At 42.3% G+C, this 15,732-nt stretch overlaps 1 protein-coding gene across 1 annotated transcript in view; it reads right to left on the reverse strand.

The window, feature by feature from the left end:
• Positions 1–15,276, reverse strand: part of rtn4r (reticulon 4 receptor) — a 45,029-nt gene extending 29,753 nt beyond the window's left edge. The window contains exon 1 of the mRNA XM_030060182.1: positions 14,750–15,276. Within this exon, the coding sequence (XP_029916042.1) occupies positions 14,750–14,771 (22 nt within the window). The 5' untranslated portion in view covers positions 14,772–15,276. The remainder of the gene's footprint in view (positions 1–14,749) is intronic.
• Positions 15,277–15,732: the final 456 nt, after the last annotated feature.

Genomic DNA, 15,732 nt, shown 5'->3' on the forward strand with positions numbered 1-15,732 from the left:
ACTTTTGCAATTTTAAACTGCCTATCGGCTTACACTTTGAAAGTGGAGTTCCCGACGCTGATTTCAGATCATGGATGCATGGCAGGGTTGGCAACAATAAACAAGAAAAAAACCCGAGGTGACTCAGGGTGCCTTTAACTTACAGGGGCAGGTGTACCTATTTCATGGCTGTTTCTCCAGAGTTTAACTGTGGGAGATGAGAATGTTAACGTGAGCTACACACACCTCCTGAAAATACGGTCCGCCTCCTAAACCTTGTGTGAGTCAGCGAGCAGCAGGAGTTCTAACAGTTGGTGTGTACGTGTGTGTGCACATGCGTGAGTGTGTGTGAGTGCACATCCTGTCCAAGAGTGTATGTGCCGAGTGGAAGGTGAAGAAAGAGCGTGCTCTCTCCTGTCTCATATTTCTCTGCGGTGTAATGTGCCGCCTATTCATGCGATGCCTTTTAAAGGCATGGTGGGAATCGCTTCACAGTCAGGCACGAAACTCAATATGCTAATGCCTTCCAAGGGAGCGATGGAGGGGGAGAAAACATAACCTGTCAATTATCTGTGGCACAACCACTGAAAGATTTATTGAAAACCACCAGAAATTTCCACAAGACAAAAGAGCCTAAATATGATAGATCAAAACACAAGCCACTGGTTGTTTAACTAATTTACAAAATCATGTCAGTTAAATTAACCTCCTCTGACTTAATGACATCAAGTTGAATTGCATTAAGTTTAAGGAGGCATATGGCAATTGCATTTTCATCAATTATGTCTACAAAGTGCCTGGTGTTAATTTCTTTGATTTTTTTTTTTTTTTCCAACAGAGAGAAAGCCTAATCTAAAAAAAAAAAAAAACTCAGTTCATGACCCAAATTCATAAACAAATGTCAGTACTTTTGAACGGCAATGGGATACTCTTAAATGCATCCTTGGAGGAGACAAACAATACATTACATCCACAACAATACATTAGGAATGCATAAGCAGCTTCCTTCCGCTGGAGCTTAATTTTTGCCTGCACGCCCCATGAGCATCTGCTGGCGGAGGACCCAAGACAGCACAGTGGGGCCATCAGAATTGGTTTCAGACTATTTCATTTCTCACACAGACATCATCGAGACCCCTCAGCATAATTTGTTTACAGCTTGGAGATGGAGTGCTGGCAGTGCTCATCTCCCTCACTGGAGTTAATTGCTGTGATGATAGGCTTTGCTGGGAACATGTACAGGCAAGTGAAAACAAGCACCGTTTCTGATTAGAGGTTATGGAAACCGAGCCAAGCTGAGAAGCCCACGACAGCAACACATCCCCGGTACAATCTTTCCCTCTCATCAGATCAATTCTTCCAGTGTGCACCCGGCTCCTGAATTGGATGTCAACATGATTCCATGGGAAATTTTTACACAGATCCGCCTCCCCCTCGCATGCGTTGAGAATCATGTCAAGATGCCACGCTGCGGGATCGAAACATTGTGGGTGTCCTGACATAACTTAAGGTAATAACCCACAACATTTTCAGATAGATACATTTCTGTTTTGCAGCTCTCTCCCTCTCTCTCTCTCTCTGCTGCTATAACACAATAATGATTCAGCCTGCAGCCATTTTCATGAAAACTTTTATATTTGCTGTTTGAAACAACTGTTGTCAGGTAGGCCGTTCCTTTGGTGCACAGGAAGTGATGCACTCCACATTTCCATCGGCAGCAGCATCAGCCAATGGAAATGTGGAATGTGGAATAAACAGAGGAGGAACCGGGTTGTTAGGAAAAGAGCGCCACCTACACAAAATCATATTTCAGCAACAGAAAATCCAAAGAAAATTACAGTATTAGACACACTGTTTGATGAGGTGCAGTGCCAAATCAAATAAAAACAGAGATGAATACGTCATGCAAACATTTTCCTAAAATAAAATAAAATAAAATAAAACAAAATAAAACAAAATACAATAAAATAAATAATAATAATAATAATAATAATAATAATAATAATAATAATAATAATAAAATGAATGATCAGGATTAATCAATCAGGAAATGTGAAAACTGATAGATAAATGGATAAAAAATATATAAATGAACTGATAATTTGATCATCATATGATCATATGTATATATACTAGTGGTGTCAAGAGATTAAAAAAATTGAGAGATTAATTAATTATGATCTGTAATTAATTGATCTAATTAATCTCTTTTTTAATCTCACCTAAAATTGCTGAGAAAAGCCCTGAACTTGAGGTATTTCCCTTTAAATTGATTACATTATTGTAGCAGATCAGTCCGATGCGGGTCGGGGGGACGACCCCTCTTTTTCAAGACCCTTTTTTGGAAAAAAAAAAATATATATATATATATAAATATATATATATATATATATGGACAAAATCTTGTTTGAATAAAAAAGCCACCGGTCGGCATCAGGCGAGCCGGCCGCGGCACCGGGTCTGGTCTGCCGGATCTGACAGGTGAGCGGCGCACACACAGCCTACTGCCATATCAATTTTTGTTCATACGCGGCTGCAATGACTGAGCAATGCGGCCATTCGCCGGTAATCGCGGCATCAGGCGAGCCTACCTACTGGTTTACATATGCACAATACATGTGTATTTGCTTAGACCCCCAATATTAGACGAGGGCGTTTTTTCAGGGCATTTTCAATGGAAAAAATATCGTCTTATATTCGGATGAATACGGTAATGTATTAACTTCGACCACGCAACCTTTTCTTCCACCTCCTCTCCTCTCCTCCACAGTCAGACACACACACGAGTCGCGACACCCCCTCCTCAACATGCGCTGCCTGTTTACAACGGACTCGGACTGTTGGGGCGGGTGTTAATCAAAACAAACCAATCATGTCTTGACCTCTTCACAGGTTGCTGGCCTCTGATTGGCCTGGCCTGTCTCTCTGACTTAAAAAAAAAAAAAAAAAGATCAGACTGGTGAGGCCAGCCGGACCGGACCGACAGCTGATTGGCCTGGCCGGCGACCTGTTTAAAAAAAAAAAAAAAAAAAAAAAAAGACGGTCAGGCCACCGGGCCAGTGACAGGCCGGCACAAACACAATGACAGCCAATCAATGTCCACTTCAGGGTGTGACTGACCATTGTTTTCCACCCCCAACAATTTAAGCACAGGAAGCCCAACGCCTACAAACCGATTTTATAAAAAGTAAAATTAGAGATTAGAAATTAGATTAACTCGATTAAAAAACATAACGCGCTAAATATGACTGTAATTAATTAATCTCAATTAACGCGATAATTTGACACCACTAATATATACATATAGATAGATAGATAGATAGATAGATAGATAGATAGATAGATAGATAGATAGATAGATAGATAGATTTTTTTGAGTTGTTGGTTACTTTCTCAGTTATTGATTATTACACTTTTGATGTGTTGATTGTTTTATCTGTTGCTCTTTTTATTTTCAGTTCCTCACTGTGCCAGGAGGTGGAACCGTCATCTCTAGATGTCCTGAACTCCAACCCATACAGCCAATCAGATTTAAGGATGAAGATGTCTGGACTATGGAATGAGTGGACAGTGAGGCGCTGATGTTTGGCACTCACAATAAGTTACAGTTTATTTGTACAATGTGGTTACTAACCTTTGACAATTCTTACTGAAAGCAGTCTCCTTCATGTATCTATAGCACAGACATTAGCAGACACTAAGGCAGTAGCTGCATCACCTCATACTCTGATAAATGCATTAGCTGCCGTCTGGCCTGACGTTGGCGAGGCAGATACAGCCTGGTTTTTCTGCTCATGAGTCCATCAAAGAATAACTAACCATTATAAAAATAATTATTAGTGATCATGATGACTTCCACTTACATTTTCTGAGTGCACCTGAACAAAAGATTAATAATTTATACCAGCAAGATTATGTTGATGTGCTAAAAGGCTATGTCACTATGCGATCAAGGAGGTGCAAAATAGGCAAGTGGAGTTTGTAGCTACCTATAATAATAATAATAATAATAATAATAATAATCATACATAAAGGGGACTGCTTCAAATGGGAAATAATTTTTACAAAGCTTTAGTAACAAATAACACAATCAAACTGAAACTTTCTGAGTGTTGCATGAAGTCAGCCAACACTTATTTCTCCATTTTCCATAGTCACCTGGTGAAAACATTTATCCTTAAATCTGATTGGCTGCAGAGGAAATTACTGTATCCAGCCAATTAATGTAGACAAGCCCACCTCCTGGTGCAGTAAAGATATAATAATCAATAACAGAAAAAGCAAATGACAAATCAAAAATATATAAAAATGATCACTCAGTTGTAACATTATAAAAAATATTTTGATTTATTCACATTTGTTTTAATAATTTTTGTTAGTTTCTGTTTTATTGATTAATTCATTTCGGATTACCAAGATTGTTGATTCATTCATTGATTTACTGATTTGTCAAATGATTTATCTGTTGATTAACTGATTACTGAGTGACACAAATTGGCCCCCATAGAAAACGAGTTGGAGCTGGCAGCAGAGTGGCAAGTCTCTCATTACCAAACCCGGCAGTGACGTTGTGCTATGCACGTAAATGATGGATATCAACGTTTTAATTCTGAGCCTAAAAATGGCTCCACAGCCTCAGCATTGGATGACAGCCCGGACTTGGGTGGGCTTCAGTTGGGCACGAGTCCCTTGAGACTTAAACCCATGCAGGCATATGGTCCTGTGGTCCATGTGAACCTGATCATTTCAGGAAAATCCATAGCCACTGCTTTCCTGCCAGGCACCAGATCCATATTCAATCCACCTCCATCATCATCCCTCCATCTTCACATCCCTCCCCTCTGCCTCCCCTGAGCCCAGCAGATTACAGATATCATTATAATGGACGTCCTGGCAGGCTAGCTGCGGTCACATTTAATTTGCCGTGTCCTGATATCTACACAAGATAATCAGCATTTACACCTGAGAGAGAAGACAGAAAGATGAGAGACAGTATGTGGCTGGGAAGGGAGTGAGTAGCAGAATTAGAAAGAGAAGAATGAGCAACACAATGTGAGAGGAGACAGAGCAAGAGAGAGAAAGAGAGAGAAAGACTGTAAAGAAAGAGCTGTGCAGCACACATACCGCAGGGACAAAGGGAGAGTACCGATGGAGCGCACTTGTCAGATTTGCATTTTAATAAGAATAACCTACTTTGGGCCCCTGAGATGACTGAGAGAGGAACCTGATTCACTTGGACGTCCCTGAACACAGATGTTACATCTTAGCTTACAGGGAGTTGGCTTCCCAATGCATTGCATCTTGTTTTTGAGAGTTTCGGCCGGTCCAATTATGTGTAAACATAAGTGACCAAACTGTTATTTTAAAGTTAAGATGCGAGTATTGTCCGCCTTGCATCATGCAGTCCTCTCATTTTATTGATCCCACTCTAAAGGGCATGAGTGTTTTAGGAAGTCTCACTTAACTTTTGAACCATTGCTGGATTATGTATTTCCTGCTCGACAAATCCCTTTACTCTCGCTACGACTTCCATGGAGGACCTTGATTTGTGTAAGAAAAGAAGTTATTTCTCTCTGCTAAATTCTGCAGAATTCTTGTATTAAAGCTACCAAGGAATAGCTAGCTAGATAGATAGATAGATAGATAGATAGATAGATAGATAGATATCTGTGTAACACCTTTGGGGATGGCCTTTCACATCTATAACAGTTCAATTTCCAAAGAGCCAAGGAGTGACGGACCGAAATGTTATTTCCTTTGAAGGGTGCCCCATACATATTTCAGCTGTGAACTACCAGTCAGGCTCACCGGGAGACACATTGCTGCTCTGAATCTATTGCAATGTGACTGTGTGCGCTCTGCAACCACAGTCTGCCACACAGTTTCTCAAAGTCGGCTTGTATTTTTGCCTGCATAAAGACCTCATCTGTAATTACTCTTTAGTACAAGTCACTGCACTGGCTTGATTCTTTTTTTATCTATCTATCTATCTATCTATCTATCTATCTATCTATCTATCTATCTATCTATCTGTGTGATGCTTTGTCTGATCTTTCATTTAATTTTTATTATACAGCAGAGATGAAAAGTAACATGACAGATGTTACAGTTAACTGAGTTAAAAGCTGTTTTGCAGCAGCTTCCTGCTCTGCAGAGCAGTCTAGCTAGTCTGTCTGGGTAAGCCGCCCTGTCTGTCATTGAGTGGGCTCCTCTTTCCATCTCCTCAAGGTGCTTTATTCTTTCACCCTAGACTGGTGCTACCTTTTGAAAGCTTGCTAAAATATGCAGTCACTGAAATCAGCATACGGTATTTGTCCTTCACATGGAAAAAAAGAAAATCCATATACGCAGCTATTTATGCAAGTCACGAAGTCTCTGTGAAGTGGTCCTTTTGAACTTCGCCTTGAATGAAGATAAATAACGAGAGGAACAGCATCCAGCAATGCATGCTGTCGAGAAAGGTGACCCCTTGGCTGAAGAGCCTCAACAACGTGGTGCCAAGGATTGCGAAAGATTCATCATCAAAAATCCAACTCCCATCTGTCGCGTTTGCAAACTAATCACAGCGACCAGCAGACTCTCAGAGAATGATCAGAAGGATTCGGGGAGAATCCGTTTCGTGTCATAAACGCTAATGAGATCAGCACAACTAAAAATACTGGAGAAGATTCATCCATCCATGGAATTTAAAATCAAAACTTCTTCCACAGGATCACTGGTGCCAGAACTGGGGGGACAACAAAAATTACTGTCCCCCACTTTCAGGAGTAAAGCTAAGAAAGTGGTAATATGTAAGACAGTACAGTTATAGCAGTTCTGTCTAAACCTCCTCTGGTATGTTGGTCTTTGAAATCCAATCATAATGAGCCATTGTGTAATTTAAATGAAATCAAAATGATCTGACATCCAACAAAAATTTGTTAAACAGTACCGGGTTTGGCTTGCTTAGCTAAAAGCCAGTGCAAAGCTGATTTTGCGACCAAGCCTGATATTCTGTTTGTATATTTTTCTGGAAGTTTCTGCTGGCCAAAGCACAGCAGAGGTGAATCTGTCTTTCTGTGAATCTTTGTGTCCCAGCCAAGGGTAAAAAGTTGTCGAGCTGCCATGGGCTCCAGGGCAGGCATGACCCACCAGAAATCAGACAGTTTGCTGCTGCCTGGCTCAGTGGCACAGGGGCAGTGCTAAACCGGCTTATGCACCGGGCACCATCTAACGTGGTGAAACGTCCAACACCAGTTCCCATTGCAGCTGCCACCAGCCATGAGGAAGCACTGAGATCACAATTTGGAAGTCAGATTTAGTTAAACTGGATGTTGTTTGGTGGTTTTCATGTTGGCCAGATTTACCAGAAAACTTTCAGGGGGAGGTGCATGTGCTGTGCCGCCGTGCAGCAAGGCAGCAGGGACATGCCGCAGGTTTGAGATGAGTTTGGCAAGTTAAGCAGCATGTTGACTGTCAGGAAACTGACGGAGGAGGAAGGTTTGTGAACCTGCAGGGTGTCTGCAGTGGATTTGAAGTGTGATTGGTTGTTATTTTGTGTATGTGTGTGTGTGTGTGTGTTTGTGTGTGCTGCGGTGCTGTCTATCTGTATGTTAGTAGGCATATTGGATGTAAAGACTCGGTTTTAATAAGGCATGAATTTTGATTCTCTTTCAAACCTTATTAAAAAAGAACATATTGACTGGTTGGCTGGTTGATTGGTTACAGTGTAACAGTTCTGACAGTGAGAAAAATAAGGGTCTGTATCAGCAGGAGCCAGGACGCTCCTTTTGAGTCAAACCTGTTTAGGCGCTTATTGGCGGACAACTGTGCTACAAAAAAAAAAAAAAAGAAAGAAATTGATTTTGATCTGGAAGCTGGAAGTACCTCATGCCTGCCAACACTCCCATTTTTTCCCAAATTTTTCCCTTATTTCACTTCCATCTCCCAGCGCCCCCTCATTTTGCTGTTTCTCCTGTAATTCGCATTGCTCTCATACATTTTTGACCAAAGAGTAATAACCACCGTTCTGTAGGCTACAGTGGAATTTTCTAATTTGACAGCAATACTGGCGCAATCCACTGTGGCACTATACCTTAGTGGGCACAATGTGCCAAGTGTGCACTGCCAAAGCAGGAGATCAGCTCTGAGTCTGGCTAATTACAGCTGTGAAGTAGCGGCTAACTCAGATTGAATGAGGGAATACACACCGAAACAACAAGGCAGTGTTCAGATTGCTTATCACACAAGTGAATCTTTATTTTGTTTTGCACCAATGCAACTTTATTCATTTAGTAAATGTGTCTTCTTAATTACATGACATGATCGGGCTCCCACACCTACACCTCGTTGAGCCTTCTACAATAAAAATAAGTGTAAGTTGTAAAGTAAGAAAATTATGAAAACTGCTTAGACCTAAATAAGCCTGAATCCACAGTCTTTTAACCGCTTTCCCAAGATGCAACCAAGTTACTACATGAATATTATGATCGTATTACAAATGGAAACAGTGTTGTGTTGTAGGGCAACATGGGACACCAAAGCTCTCCACTACATCCTAGATTGATGAATTTTGCATGCATTAATATTTAATCAGCCACTGGCTGCTGCAGGGTTGAAGGGTAACAGGGGTGCTAAAGCATGGGCGGGCTGAGGTAAACTTAAGACTGTAAATAACTGGCTGATTTTTGATAAGCTGAGGCACTTTTTTTTTATTGGTGACATAATTTCCCACAGAAAAACAAGACTTCTGGAAAAAAATAAAGACTATCTGGTCCACCTTTGACCCGAAACTTAATCAGGATGGATGTGTTTTCACTTCTACAAGTAAAACTATACAAGGCTTACTTGTCAGGGCGACACATTTGAGGTAATTTCTTGTATCAGCAATTTCGCCAGCAATTTTGTCATTCTGTCACTCTGTAGATCTTTTCAAAAATGTTTTTTAAACTTGTATCTATCGATTTATCTATCTGTCTAACCGTCCATCCATCCATGCATCCACCCAGCAACCTAGCTGTCATGCACTCAAGCTATATATCTGCTATATATCTGCCCATAGGATTCAAATGTATTTGGAGTGAGCGAATCACTTGCATTTCACACCACTTCTGCTTGGAGCATGAGAAATTACACAGACGACGTGCTTCGGTTTTGATCAGTTATGCGAGTCTCGTCCTAACACGGTGATCAGTGACACTGAACCCAGGCCCGTGACGTGGATCAGCCAGCTACTTTATCTACGTGAGTGGCACTGTAGCCGGCAAGAAGCGAGCAGAGCAGGGCTGAGTTATAAGCCCGACAACGGCTCCATTCAGGCGTCTAATTTAAGAGCGGCTTCTGCTCTGTCTAATTAACAATTTACTAGGCCATCAGTCAGCCTCCCCATTGTGGTATAATCAGCGTCACCAACGTTCAGGCAGCTCGGCACACTCTTTCACATCTGCAATAGGATTACAACAGGCATGCAACTTTCATGGATACGTGGATAGAGGAGTGGGCACGGCAAGTTCCAAGGATGCAGGGACAATGATAAGTCTCTCGTGAAACAGCAGATTGAAACCGTGTGCTGAAGTGAGATGGGTAGCATGTTCAACAAATTAGCCGGCTTCATCCGTGCGTGCTAGGGCCTGTAGTGGTATAATGTTATTGCCGTGTGAGAGGAATCAACAGATGTATGTTTGCTCCCCCCGGGGGCCTTTCATGTTGGTCGCTGGATCAAGCCAGTTGGGACATATCACGACTCTGGTGTGAACACCGCTCTGGTACATCTGCAAATCATGTGTAGATTTCATGTGTGTGTGTGTGTGTGTGTGTGTTGGTTTGTTTGTGTGTTTTAGGGTTAGGCACATTACAGGCTTTTATCTGCTCTTCCATGTGTAGGCACCTTTAATGGATTATGATACAGTTTCAGAGTGTATTTCTCTAAAGGACATAAATAAATCCCACCTTAAAGCCTCCACCCGCCCCACCAACCCTGAGTTGCGTAACGCCTCGACACAAATTGTACTCATGCCTCCTCACCCTTACCCTTGGGACAAGTGCCAACACTTATTTCTGTTTTCCGTGTTGCAGCATTGAATTTTTTTTTTTTATGTTTGCTGTCTTTATTTATTTATTTTTGGTTGGGGGTGGTGGTGTGCTTTTGGGTTAGCAGGCTGTGCTTTCTCCTCGTTGTCCCTCCAAATATTCTGACAGTGGAATAATAACCCACAGAGAGGATTAAGGACTGGTAATCTGCGAAAATAGTGTATTCCATTTCCACCACTTTCTGTATATTTTCGCCCCTCAGCTTCCTCTGCATAAACAAATAGAATTTTCTTCGTTTATCCACTTAGTTCCTCTGTCTTGCTGATTAGCAGTGAAGGGCTGGGAGACTGGGATAACCTAGAGGGGATGATTCCAAGGATATCTGAGGCCTGCATGCCTGTGTACGTGTACATGCACAGTTACTGTACGTGTGTGTGTCTGTCTATCTGTGTGTATCTGTGTGTGTGTGTGTTTGTGTGTGTGTGTGTGTGTGCCTCTGCGCATGTATAAACAAATGCAGTGCTACTTGAGGGGCCAAACCAATTAAAAAAAGTCCCTGAAGGAGTGCCTCATCAGGATGCAGTGAACATACTAGATCCTCTCTCAGATAGCCTGCTGCAGTCTCTTGTCAGTAACTAACACATTAACACCGCCACAGCTCTGACAGACATGGCTGTCCTGCTGTTCCATCACACAATCCGTTGACATCTTGATATGTCAACTTTGATTGTCTGAGCGATCAATTGGAAAGATGTACATGCTAAAACCACACTCGACATGATTATAAATGTATAAGCAATCCAAATGATTTCACATATGAATCTCTGTCTAACAACCTCTATTACACCCCAACATTATGTGCATATTTCTATGAATGTACAGTAAATAACATTCAAATACACAGTCCTAAACTAACTGGATGAGGAAATGTCATTCCTTTGAAAAGTGGACTTGTAATCATCACTCAAATATGGCTTGAAGCAGCTGATGATGTAATATAAAAAAATATTAAAATGTAACGAAATGTCTCTCTAAATGCGCCACCACTGCTGTAAAATGTGTTATTGTACCTTTTTCCACTGACAATGTAATGCAATTATTTCATGATACAAATTATTATTATTACATGCATGTGAAAGGTGTAACTTTTTTTTAATGTAATGTTAATTAAGATGTTTTTACAATGCCTTGCAACTGATGATGTTAATATGTTTTATCACATTTTGAACTCATTTGGAAGAATTACATTACATTGTCACCAGTCATCAGCGTACTTTATCAAACTGTTATTATACAATCAGTTGCTAAAATGCTCCAATTAACAATCTAGATGAAAAGGTAACGGGTTATTAGACGTTGACGCCTTTGTCTGTTGTCTATTGTGATGGAACAAAGATTTCCGTGCCGCACAGATGAAGCAAAAAGAACCACAAAGGAATAAAGACTGGGAGTTTTGTGTTTGATCTCTTGCCTCCTATTAGCTTTAAACAACATTCTGCATCCGCCTTCCACCCCACCACCCTGATGTGTTTTGTAACAGCACACCACTGGAATCCCAAGCCAAGTCTACTGTTTCCCTCCTTCACTGTAACTAGGTCTTGGGTAGCAGAGTGCTGGGTAGCAGCCAAACCACATGTTGCACTGAACACGGTTTGTGTTGACCGCTATTGACCCTCGGAGGTGTATCATTAAGTAATTATGACCTTCATCAACCTCTATTGGCAACTGGTAGAAATTACAACAACATCGATAGACCTTATCCTCTGGCATGGCCGCTCTTATCTGCAATTAGACACAATTTCATTATAATGATGAGCAAGCTAAGATACAGGAGCAGACAGGCAACAGTGACATCTAGTAAGCAGGGAATATATCCCAAAGCAAATACCATCATCACAATGCTTCTTTGTCATCTGCTTTTTGGCTTGAGAATGAGGCTTATTAGCCTTGCAGCGGAAATGCCTTGCTCCTAGCACTGTCCTCCATCACGTAGCAGTTAATAATGCAAGTCGGTGGGGGAAGGAGATGGGGAGTGTCTTGAAATGCCAGTGGCTGAAGGAGATTTTGTTCCAAACCAGAGCACAGCGACAAAATGAGTTTAGAAAGCCAGATATCTTGGCACCTGCGTGTGTAATCACTGAGGCATTGGTATTAGTCAATAACCCTATCAACCCACCTGCAGGAATATTATGGTCATCTTGTGCCACGAGGCAGTAAAAATTCTTATTTAATGCCCTTTGAAGACTTCATGAAAAGAGCCGTGCTTCTCTTCTCTTGGTCCCCTTACTGACCTTGCCCAATTAAGAGAAAAATGAATAGAATATGACTAATCAACACTAGTGAAGCTAAGGTTAACGAAAAGTGCAGAGGCTCTAATTATTTCTCTCTCTCCCTTTGTTGTGACATCCGTTCAATTGTCAACTGTCATGCTATCACTTCTGAGAGGCACAAAGGGCACACTTTATCTGGAGAAGTGGTGAGATGTCAGAACAACAAAAAGTGGAATAAATCACTCCATCTCCACATCTCCAACCTTCTCAGTCTCACACACACTTGTTGTTTCTTTCATCCATTCATTCTTTTTTCTTTGTGTCTTGAACACAGTCTCCCTCTCCCCTCCCCAAACCTCCCCGCACACCCACATGCGCGTACACCCACACATTATTATCCCTCTCAACCCTCCCCGTTTGCTCACACACACTCATGCAAACACAGAGATGGATCAATTTCACATTCCCTTTCAGGATACAGAAGATACCGTGCCTCATTGTCAATTTATGGCATGACGTTTGATCCCACCTAATGCCCCAGTGCAAATCAGCTTTTGTTATTCTTGTTTGCCTGCCGTCTCTCCAACAGCTTGATACATCCTAAACAATCATTTTGCCACCTCACAACCCGCGTCATGTGCCCTACTTATGAAAATAGAGCAGGATTTTTGGCAAGGCACTGCCAAAACAATAACAAAGTTAACTAATTGAAAACTCCTGACGAAAAAAAGCATTCAGTTCCACTGTAATGGTTTTATCCATTCATTTGCGCTTTATTGGCTTTGCTTGGCAGCAGACAGGGAGGAAAGGCACCCCCAAGCAACAGCTTTCCCACGGAGGCATTTGATCATATGCTGACTGGGTGAAAAAGAGTGTAAATTAAAGTCCCTCCTCAGCTTGACACTTTAAACACAAGACACGACAGGCCATATTTTCTCAGACAAATCAGGGGCCTTAGAGATGGATACCAATTATAATTGCACTGAGAAAAAAAACATACATAGGTGTGTGTCAGGAGCCTAGTGCTAAATCACACCAGCAGTTGGATGATGAAAATCTGCCTGTAGGATCTGTGGGACCTGGAGCCATTCTGTGCCAATGAAGGGGTGTACACTTGAATTTGCATCACCCTGTGACATATCAAAGAGAATGCACAAGTAGATGTGCCTCTTTGATTTTGCCAGTTGTGAAATGCAAAGTTACTCTGTGGGGCCGCAATAATCTGCTGCTTTCTTACCATAATCCTGCAGTTTTAGCCGAGTAATGAACAAACAGTGAGGAAGAGGGAGTGTGCACGGCATGTTGCATAAGCACTCTGTTTGTCTGCATGTGTGTGTGTGTGTGTGTGTGTGTGTGTGTGTTTGTGTACAGGGGTGGGGCAGGGTGGGATGAGGGTTTTCCCAGAGCTGTTGGTGGTGCATGTTGGGTATGATATACATGCACTGGTCTCATTGTGCTGCTTATCAAACACAAACACTGCAAACACACAACCGTGTCACTATCATCTCCTCTGCATTGTATTAAATATAATACAGGAAAAAAGGCAGTTGGGCACGTACAATTTCAGGCGCACACACTCACTGACACATGCCAGGTGCCTCTTCTTCTCTGCGCCCACCCCACCTCCTCTCCGACTCTCCCCCCAAAGCACCCATACACACATATACAAACAAGACAAAATATTGCCAAGGAATGCAATTCTAAGCAGGAATGGAGGAACGTTCTGCTCCTTATTAGAATAGCTCCAATTACCCTCCAAGTCCAGTTGGTAAAAGCCACAAGGCCCAATTTCCTGTCACTTTGGTGGCACCCTGAGTGGGACGGTGCCACAAAAACACCAATTATAGCCAAGGAGCTGGAAAGTGAAGCGGTATTATTGGGCCGCCAAGCGGACCATCTGCAGGCTTCATCAAAGGCTCAGCCCACAGCGTCCAGACGGGCTGAAGCGGATGCCCGGGTTAAGTTGCGATATCATGCAGAGCATATTGACCGCTACAAACACTACACGGCCGCTCTCTCACACGCGCGCGCGCACACACAAGCATAAAGGGGGGGTGCGCGCAAAATCTGTTATAGTATGAGTTATGGCTCAATTAAGGACCACTGAGTCAAGGTCGTTTACAGCCGCAATATCCATAATTGATAGCGGCTCTCTTCTTTTCCTCCTCGCACCTTCACATGTAAATTAATTAATTCGGCGTTGCTGAGATTCTAACTGGGTGTGCGCATAGTTGCATTCTCAGTCATGTATCAGCTTAGCCAAACCCCGAAGGAGCCCGCAGAGTAAACTCAAATTAGGACGTCTATAGCCTGATTTATACCCAGGCTTCGGTTCTGTAGGTTCTCTCCACAGAGCAGCAGCCCGTTGTGACAATGACATTGCCCGGGGTGGATTTTATTAGTGCGCAATTTACAGCCAAGCGAGCAGCATCCTCCTGCCTTCTTTATGTGAAAACTTTACAAAGATATCCTATTGTCTAATGTGTACTCACCATCTATAATAGTGGTCTTCATGATTCAGAGGGAGAGGGGGGAGGTAAAAATCCAGAAGCTGTATAAATCCAAGTAGAAGGATTCCCGTGTGAGGAGACAGACAGTAACCTATATCCGCTGTTTATTGCAATTTATTGCTAATTGCAAATCCAGAGCACGGTTGGACACGGGCAGCCCTTAGCACCCCTGCACCCTTCAAACTTTAGCCGTAGGTCTTCCCGAGTGGAGAGCCAGGTCTCCGGCTGGATCCGAGCTCAGTCATTTGGACGAGGGATTCGAAAAAAAATCGGCAGCAATAAAAATCCAAATTGGGATCAGTATACTCGACACCGGGCGACACCTCCCCAAATATAGGACGCGCAAACAGCCCCCAAAAGAGCGCAAAGTGGTGCGCAGGAGTGGAGAATCAAAGATAAAGGCGAAAAATCAGAATTGAATCCATTTTTTGACATTGAAATACATATCCAATCTGATCATTTGCCCTCTGTATTTCCCAAGTATACGAAGCAAGCTGTGTGGATGCGCACGGATGTTGGCCGCACTGGCGCGCGTCTTACAGTATGCATTTAGCACGGGGAGGTGGAAAGGGAGGGCGGGGCAGCGAGGTGCGTTTGGCAGAGAGAGAGAGAGAGAGAGAGAGAGAGAGAGAGAGAGAGAGAGAGAGAGAGAGAGAGAGAGAGAATTCGGAGATGAATGTTTTATAGGTCTGTATCACACTGCAAAAAATATCCTTCTTAACAAACCGTTTAATCTTAAAATCTTATTTTCGAAAGTAAAAAAAAAAAAAGCCAAAGGTATCGACGCAAACCAGCTCAAGGAATTAGCTGAGCCCATGTGCCGTTTTCGTGATAGTGGACTTATCTGCTTAATCTTCTGCCTCTTTTCCCCACATATCCCAAACCTTTCTCGGGAAAATAAACTAACCAAAAACGCATAGAGAAAAGTAAAGTTATTTCACACCTTTGGCAGGGTTTCCCCCTCG

This window comes from Myripristis murdjan, chromosome 9, assembly GCF_902150065.1.
Source record: "Myripristis murdjan chromosome 9, fMyrMur1.1, whole genome shotgun sequence".
NCBI classification, from domain to species: domain Eukaryota; kingdom Metazoa; phylum Chordata; class Actinopteri; order Holocentriformes; family Holocentridae; genus Myripristis; species Myripristis murdjan.